Below are 9,446 nucleotides of genomic sequence, written 5' to 3'. Positions count from 1 at the left end.
TAAATAAGCATACAAACAAAATACAGGATGGAAATATAAAGTATGAATGCTTCATAAAATTTAATAAACTAATTCCGATATACTTCCTTTAAGAAATTATAATGAAGAAATAAGAAAGCAAAATAACAAAATGTAAATTTACATCTTAAAATTACTGTTCTAATCTAAGAAAAAGCCCCTCTAGCCTTTAATTTCCTACCCACGTCAATGTATACCAAACACTTGAGACAGTGTAGAGATGATGAAAAAAACACATAAATGTAAATAGATGATAGTTGTATTGTTTCGTTTATTTGGTTTTAACAGTGGTAACTATGGTGAATTATTAACACTCGACTATGTTTTGTTTCTTTTCTGCTGATTTGTAGTTTGTTCTGTCCTTTGCCCTAGTCTCTCTGGAAATGCTGCTTCAGTTATTTGCTTGTAGCTGGCACGAATGACTTGCACTTTGAGGCTTGTTTTATGGAATTTTAACAGATCAGCACTTTGAAGCACAGTTCTCATTTATAAATAAAATTTCTTTTACATGTCAAAATAAATAATTTTCTTGAGAGTTAATGAATTGCAGTAATTATTTCATACTTACCTTGTTTATTGCATACAGAGCTTGTCTTCTGTGGAATGCTTTATTAGAAAAAAAGGAGAGCATTTCCTCAGAAGTAGAGCAACAGAGGCTTTTCATACCCTTATACCAAGTTAACTTCCAAAAGACTTTTAACTCCCTGTTTCCCAAAGCACAGTTGACTTTTCGGCCCCATAAAAACAATATATTTTTATTAGTCTAGTTCTATTTTGAGAGTTCAGAGAACCGATCGTAAACAAAGTAAAACCTTTTGTGGTTGTCCCTATCTCACTGTCAGGTTGAATATTTAATGTTTTGAAGTACTTAAAAGGGTAAGGCTAATAAATTCCAGCACTATAAATGTTTTGGGGGGATGAAGGTGCCTGATTTATTAACAAAATGACATGGTTTACAATAAATGGAGAGCAAAATTTTACTTCATAGTCATGGCCGTCCAACAGATGTATGCTGGAAATTTTGTAGAAGACAAAAATAAGGTAGGGTTGCTACCCAAATAGTATGATTGGGGAATAAAGAGGATCTTCTTTCTAATAATATACATAAAGTGTCTTGAACATAATGTGGCTGTCCAGCAGTCATCCAATCAAACTATTCTCACTCCTTTAATTTTCCCCTTCCCCCATGGCCCAACTTTCCAGATGGAAATAAAAAAATGATAACCAGAACAAGAAAAAGGTGGAATAGATAAGATTATAAACTACTAGCAAAGATTCCATATTGCTCTTATCTGCATACCTTACAAATGTAGCACAGGATACTGCTCATAGTGGGCTTAAAGTTATTTATTGTTTTTTTATGAGAAATCGATTTTTTGAGGTTGAGTGGGTGTTGTATACCTATCTATGTATATATCAGGTCAAAATCTTCCCTGAAGCTTCAATTTATTTTGTAGGTAAGTCTCATCTCCCAAACCATGATGAATAACAAGTCTTTACACACATTTTATTGTTTGAAGTCTTCTTTCGAAATTAAAAGATGACCCTATTCCTTCAAAGCGTATTCTTTATCCTGACATTCAGGGTCTGCTATTATCTGGTCTCAATCTACTTTTAATCCTCTAATCTTATCTCCTAACATTCTTCTTTATTTGACTTAATCATCAAATAAACTACTAATATGTTTTACTATCTCGTAGTCTTAAGCCTTTACTAACAACCTTCTCTCCATCTCAGAGACCTCCTCTCCACCTTTTCTCTTCACCTCTATCTCAGCCTTCAACTGGCATGAAGTTGTGGTAACAATAAAACGTGGTCTTTGAACTCAGGCAGAAGTAGAATTATAATGCCCAAAGTAAGTGCCCAATAAATCACAGCTACTGTTATTAAATAAGGGCTAACACTTATTGAGCCCTTACTGCCGGCCGTGACTGTTCACTTTCTCTTTCAGTATTTTTAAGGCAATTGAATAAATATTGTTATTGCCATTTTACTGAGGAAGGAAATGTAAGTCTAGAGGGGGTAAGTAGCTTGCCCAAGGTCACAGGGTCAGGAATCTACAGTCTACCCAGCAGGAAGCCTGGATCTCAAAGCTCGAGGGGGTCGTTGCCCCGTTCCGCCTGTGGTGCAGAATGTCTCCGGGCTCATGTGCTCTTTCCCTCCCCTGAGCTCCCACAGCCCTGGCCCTGCCTTGCTGACTGTTCTCTGCCTTGCATGGCTGTCATCTAAACTCAGGCCTCGGCTCTCTCCCAAGCCTCCTGGAGACTCTAATTCCCTGACTGATTGATCCGACTCAGAAATTCAGCCAGCTCAAACAAGACATCTATGACTTGGTTTTGTGGCCTTCGAGTCATTCTCTGGGAACACTCCACGCTGCCACCAGCATTTTATAAACTGATGTCTAGAACCTAAGAAATGGCAATCGGGTGTGCTGAGTAAGTAGGGGTCACAAATTTCTGCCGAAGCTGGGGCAGAGGCTGGCTGGACAGGGGATCTGTCACTGCCCCCCTCCGGTGACCAGGACAGGCTCCTTCCCTCTCTGGGCAAAACTCAACAGAGACAGAGCCTTCCCTGCGCCTGGCGCTCACAGTGTGAGACCCCAAGGAGAGGAGCGTTAAAGTCATCGTTCCTGGCTGAGAGCGGCAAGGAACAAGAGACTCCCCCACTGCACCCACACACCGTCTGGCCTCTGCGCCTGCGCCGCCAGCGGCGCGGGTCGGGGTGCGCCTGCGCACGGCCTGACTTCCTGCACTTTTTCCGGAGGCAGAAAGGTCGGTTGGCGACGGTTGACTGAGGCGAGGGAAACCGAGGGCTAAAGTTGTGCCTCGTGTTGGTAGGAGGGCCGGGAAGGGAAAGAGCGTGCGTTGACCCTAGTTATCAAGCTATCCCCCAGTCCCTGGTGGGTCAGGAGAGGTTTTTGGAAGAGAACATGAGCCCTGACTGGAGCTTCACTTCCCGGCCCTGCACAAGGGGCCAAAATAGGCCTTCTTGGCCTCCATTAGAGGTGGCAGTTTTGGGGGGCTCTTCCTGGGGTTTTCTTTGTGTGTGTGTGTTTGCAGATTGAACAAAGTTTTTGCATAGCAGTGCCACCAACCCATTACTAATGCCACTTGGGTCTAACTGGAAAGCTGGGGTGGGGGGTAACTCAGGGTCCGTTCCCTCAGGGCCAGTGGTGGGGGGCGGGGATGCCGCACTTAAAAAAAAAATTATTCTGTTTGCATGATACTCAGAAACGAAGTAGCCCTTGTAATCCCCCCTAGGTTTAAGATGTGAGTTGCGTTGGTATTTCTGTGTTGAGAAAAAATGGCATAGCCTCTGTTTTGGTTCCAAGAATGGCACCAAGCATATTTCTAAAGGGCTTAATGAATCCAGCTTCAAGCCCAAGATTTGGAAACAAAGTAGAGGCAGTGCCATGTTTCCCAACGTTTATTTTTACAAGTGATGTTTGGAAATTAGTATTTATCTCAGCCTGATTTCCGTTATTACTTAGTAGTATTCTTGTCTATCTGTCTCACTGGGTAGTGAATTTGGAGCAGAAATTAACTTATTTAGGTTTGTATCTTACCTTTTCGTGCAATGGGCGAGTGTTTGTTGAATTAAATTGGGATTGAAATATATTAGGAGGCTAAACATGGAAAAATTACAACAGAAATTCTGTTGTAAAAGAAAAAAAGAAAAAAGTAGTTTTGCTTGTTGAAGTTGTAGAAACTGAGTGGAAACTTGTCATAATTATTCTGGATATTAAGTGAGTACTTAGTCTTTGGTATTATATAACTGCACAGCGCCTTAAAGTGGGACACAGCATGTTCTCACATGGCTAGTTGAGTAGAGTATGTTTCTTTCCTGGACTTGTCTACATATGTTTTCCAATGCTGTGGTCTATTTTCCTCTTTATACATCTGGTTCAGAAGTATTCTTAGTGTGTGTCCTTCATTCTGAAATAAATTACATAGACTGTAAAAATTCACCTACATTTAGAAGCAAGGTTATAGTTGCCCTAACCATAACTTATTTTGAAGAGAGTTGGAAAAATAGGTTATGTTGTAAAATTTGCTCAGAAAGCAAAGGACTCTAAAGTGGTTATTTACATAATCAGGTCTGAAAGTAGTTTTAAACCATTTCGGTAATTACTAGGCTGAGAATTTGATTTGATTGTTGATACAATATGTTGCAAATTTCTTTCTTTGAAGGTTTAATCAAACAACTTCATATTGTAAATTTGGAATGCTAAAGGAAAAATTATAGACGTCGATATTGAAGGAAATGAAGAGAAACCTAAGTGAAAATTCAACTCGAAGTACAGCAGGTATTGAACGACGTTATTCTAGAATTATCTATGTTTTGAATATGCCATATAAAGCTCATATAGTTTAAAGATGGACCATTTTGGAAGGAACTTTTAAAAAAGTTGAACATTTAGTCTAGTCTCTTTACTTTTTAGGTCCAAGGAAGTGAAATAACTTACTCAAGGCAAAACATTTAGTGGCAGAGGTGGAAGTAAAATCACACTTTCCTAAATTTACTCTGATGTTCTTTCTAGAAATCCTATGTGCTTGAGTTGTTCTGTGCTTTTAAACTGAAAACAAACAGATCTCTTTGTGTTTGTTACTTATTTAAAATATTTCCGGAAGCACTTCAGTCTCTGACAGTTTCTTCTACCATTTCTGCTTTCCTAATTCATTAGTATAAGGACAGAGGACAAGAATGATAAGAACCGGGGGGAATGATGATGATGTATGATGAATATAATACTAACTATTATTTATGGTGGATGTACTGTGTTCCAGACATTTAATTATATATATTAATTCCTTTAATCCTTACATCAACCCTGTGAGGTAGGTTATTATTTTCATCCATTTTCCAGATGAGAAATCAAGGCACAAAGAGATTAAGTAATCTATGAAGTGGCAGAACTAGGATTTGAACCTAGGAATCTGGCTGTACAGTCCATGCTCTTAATTATGTTATCCTGCCTCTCTTTTTCAGTATATGTCATATTGGCCCAAAGAGTTTAAGGAAATTGCCTAAATTTATACTCTGAAGTTGTAATTCAAACCTACTTTGAAGTCATAATTCAAAACCAGGCAGTCTGGATGGACTCCAGAGCCCACGTACTTATCCCAGGCTTTCATCAGAGTTTTCACAGAGTCTGTGCTCTCCTTTAGTACAAGTGATGAAGGACCAGCCAGAGAATGGTGTAGTGGCAAGAGATCTGAATTGAGATTCAGGAAGCTTGGGTCTTATCTAGGTTCTTCCACTGACTTGCTATATAGTGGTGGGCAAGCTTTTTGTAACTCTTCTTCCTCTCAGTTCCCTTCTAAGTTTTAAAGTTTATACATTATGACTTTTGGCCTGCCGTGAAATCCTAGATCTGCCAATTCTAGATCTCCAATTCTAGGGGAATTAGAGGTAGTATTTATTCTCATTTGGATTGAATATTATCACTCTCTAAGGCATTTAAAAAATGATCCACAGAGTATATCATTACGGACACCTGGGGTGCTTGTTAAAATTGCAGACTTTAGGGTTCCAGGCCAAATATATTGAAATAAAATCTATGCGAGTAGGATCTAGGAACCTGCACATTAAAAAATTCCAGACAAATCTTAATCAGACAAAACTTTGAGGACAATGGCCCTAACTGGTGTGTTACTACCTACAGTCCAAAGAGTGGTTAGTGTTTGGAAAGCATACCTCAAAGTTTTGTTCTTCCTCACCTCTATTGTACTTCGAAGGCCTCCCCCAATACATATGGTAATAGGCAAGCACAGAAAGGAAATAAGGAAAGCAAAAAGTGGATTTGGAAAGGGTTGGGGAATGATGGGAATTACTTCTAAACAAGGGGAATTAAAGCAGTGTTAAAGTAGAATAAGATAGGACTTTTAGAGAGACAAATGAGGCTATTCAGGATCTTAAAGGGAATGTAAGAATCAGTCCAAGGATGTAGAAATTTATCTATAATAATTGTATTAACTTATAGAAGTAAACATTCAAATTGTGTATTATATACTAGTAATTATTCTATAACTACATCTGCTTGTTTGCCTCTTCTGTACTAATTTATTGGTACATTCAATTTAGGCTGTTTGCCTGTACCATTGTTCAATCAGAAAAAGAGGAACAGACAGCCATTAACTTCTAATCCACTTAAAAGTGATCCAGGTATCAGTACTGCTTCTGACAGTTATGATTTCCCTCCTCTACCAACAGGTAAGAAAACGAGTAAAGTGAAAATTTTCAGGAAATAAGCACTAGGATTATAGATAATTACCACTTCTATTTTATTATTATGAAAATAGAAAGTTTATCTTTTTCTTTTTTCCACTATCCAAATATAGAGATTACTTGGCTCTTTGTAAACATTCCAGTTTAGGAGTTTGAGTTTCCTTGTCTACAAGGGTGGCTTAGCATTTAAATGGAGTATCTTAGATCTGGAGCTTTTGTTCTAATGAAGTAAACCTACATTGTAAGATTTTTTCTTCTTTTTCTTTTTAAAAACACATACGGAGATTGTGACATATACATTAGGTGGTAAAGAACAGAAAAACTTGAGTTGCCCCAGGAACAATGATAAGTGTGCATGGAAACACGGGAAAAAACAGAAAAAAGAAAATAGGCTTTAGAATGCAGAAGCCCAGAAATTTCTGGTGTTTGGCCCTAGTATTTTTCCTTCTCTTACGGCATTTTTGCCTTTCTTCATTTGTTGGCTTTTTACTCTCTGCTGTGGTCTGAATGTGTCCCTTCCCCATTCGTATGTTGAAACATAATCACCATTGTGATAGCATTAAGATGTGGTGGGCTTTAGGGAGTGATTAAGTTACGAATGGCATTAGTGACTTTATAAAGGAGGTGCGAGGTAGCTGTTTGCTCCTTTCCGTCGTGTGAACACATAGGAAGAGGCACTATCTGTGAAGTAGAGAATGAGCCTTCCCTAGACACTGAATCTGTTGGCTCCTTGATTTTATACTTCCTGGCCTCCAGAACTGTGAGAAATAAATTTCTGTTATTTATAAATTACCCAGTATAAGGTATTTTGGTATAGCAGCCCAAATGGACTAGGATACTCTCTTATCCCGTTGGCTTCTTTATAGTTCAGCACATGAACTAAGTTGCCTTTGCTGGGAGTTTCCATAACCTTTTAGTTTTAGTTCTCAGAGATCATCAGTAGACTGTTCTTTGTATCTCTTGATTCAAATTGAAGAGACAGAGTGCCCCTTGTTCAGCTCATCTTTTAACTGAGGCGACTAAAATCCTCGCTTTATGGTTAGGACTCTCACTTCTGAAGCTACTAGCTGTGGTGGTAAGTGCTGGGAGGTCTTAATGTTTGCTAACTTTCAACTTCCCTCTGCAAGAAGGCATGGGCAGGCAGACATTCTGAAATATACTTGGTATATGCTGGTTATACACATTTTCATTTTATGGGGACACTTAAAAATCATTAATAAGATCTTTTGCAACTAGAATTTAAAAATATCTTTTTATATAACAATAGTTGTGTTGTTAATTTCATCCAGCATGCTCCTGTATATCTTAATATTCTTCTAATTCTGTAATTATTTTGTTTTCTTCTACATTTGAGGAATTTGAGGTAAGAAGTTGATATTATTACCACTTTCATAGATAAAAAATTAGAAATGAACATAGATATGCACAAGTGGGCATTTGTCTGGTCATATTCCACCATCTAGAATATTCTTCACCATTTAAAGTATTTTTATAAGTAGTATGAATGTTGACCTTGAAATATAACAACAGTTTGAACCACTCCATAAGGAAATGTCCATCCTGAAATACTGAACTTTCCAAACTCTGACCATGATTACTGTTTGTCAGAGACATAATAAAATTCTTATACTGGGTAAGAGGACTATATCACTGTTTTTCAAATTTTTGTCTTGATCCATTAGTTGGGAAGAACACAGCCAACCTTTAAAAAAAGAAATAGAGGATAATAGAGTAGAGCAGAATAGAACGGCATCGCATATAGTGAGGATAAGATTTGATGGTAAAATTTTATGTTCTTCCCCCCTCTTTCTCTGTCTCTTCCTCTTTCTCTCCCTTCACCCCCACCATGCATATATATGCTCTAGGTTGTGATGTATTTTTTTGCTGTGGGATCGAAGAAGTTTAAGAAACATTGGATTAGACTGAATTCATGTTACAAAGTACAGGATACTATGCAAAGATTGTTTGTGGAAAAGATACAGATTAAACCACTGTTTTTGCTTAAAATACAAAGAGAAGGGAAGACATCTATAAAAATCAGGCAGGCTATGTGACAAATTCTATAACAAAGTGTTATTGAAGAGCAAGTCTTTATCTTCAAGTTTTGTCCTTCACGTTTTTAAACCTCCCAAATTAAATAAGTATGAAGTAATTACTTTGAAAAATACTGCCTATCTTACTTTTATCTATGTTACTTATATCTTTTGAGATTGGGCCTGGGAAGCTGTGAATCCTGAGTTTGCTCCTTTAACGAAAACAATGAACACAGGGTATGTGGAAAAATATAAACCAATGGATGTGTGTTTGTTACTGACTTATCTTATTCTTGTGTGTATATTTTACATATCTCAACTTGAAAACAAACTGTTAAAATTTAACAAGACACATTTTCTTGAAAGGCAAATACCACATTCAGTTTCTCGTCCCCTAAGAAGTGAAGATTCTGTGTCTAAATCTATTCAATCAAATACTGAAAGATGCCAGAGTGGTTGGAGGTGAGTCTGAATTTCTCTTTCTTCTTCTGTTCTTCTCCTTTCCCTTTGCTCCTCTCCACTCTTCCCTTCTTTCTTAATTTTTCCACCATTCTTGGACAGAATTATATTTAGGAAATTTCTATAAGTAATAACTAACTATAGCAATATTAGCTATGTTTTATAAAAGAAGTTAAGAGATCATGCTGTATAAAACTTTTAAGATAGGTTAATTTGGCAGTGATTATGTTTCAGAAGAGTTCTTCACATTATAGTGAAATTTCTGTCAATTTTTATTGCCATGAATTGGTGATTTTGCTTCTGGTCACTAATGGTCAAATTGACAATAGATAAAGGTCAAAAATCATTGTAGTATCTCAATGTCAGATATATTTAAAAATTGAGAACCAGATACAAATAGAATGTTCAGTCTTACCTGGTAAGACAGTTAGCTCCAAGGTAAACAGAATGGAATAGGAAAGAAAGATGGAGGCTGAGATGCATACACACCTGCAGTGGTAGGGGCTCAAGAAATGAAGAATGCCGTCAAGGAAGATGGTGAGGGTACTTGCTATAAGGATCTAAGTTAAATGTCTAAATAGTATGAAAAAATGAACAAATAGAAAAAAAGGGTATGGATTATATTTTAGGTTGGATTTTTTAGTATCCTTGGATAAGTGGCAACTATTGAAGGAAATAATTTTGGAAAGAAAGTACTGGAAAAACAAT

At 37.3% G+C, this 9,446-nt stretch overlaps 1 protein-coding gene across 1 annotated transcript in view; it reads left to right on the top strand.

Annotated features, from left to right (window-relative positions):
* Positions 1–4,281: 4,281 nt before the first annotated feature.
* SPATA22 (spermatogenesis associated 22) overlaps positions 4,282–9,446 on the top strand; it is a 48,265-nt gene continuing 43,100 nt past the window's right edge. The window contains exons 1-4 of the mRNA XM_063112863.1: positions 4,282–4,324; positions 6,103–6,231; positions 8,456–8,516; positions 8,646–8,741. Coding sequence (XP_062968933.1) covers positions 4,282–4,324; positions 6,103–6,231; positions 8,456–8,516; positions 8,646–8,741 — 329 coding nt within the window. The remainder of the gene's footprint in view (positions 4,325–6,102; positions 6,232–8,455; positions 8,517–8,645; positions 8,742–9,446) is intronic.

The sequence above is a fragment of the Cynocephalus volans genome, chromosome 10 (genome assembly GCF_027409185.1).
Source record: "Cynocephalus volans isolate mCynVol1 chromosome 10, mCynVol1.pri, whole genome shotgun sequence".
In the NCBI taxonomy this organism is placed as follows: Eukaryota; Metazoa; Chordata; class Mammalia; order Dermoptera; family Cynocephalidae; genus Cynocephalus; species Cynocephalus volans.
This window is presented reverse-complemented; position numbering and strand designations above follow the sequence as displayed.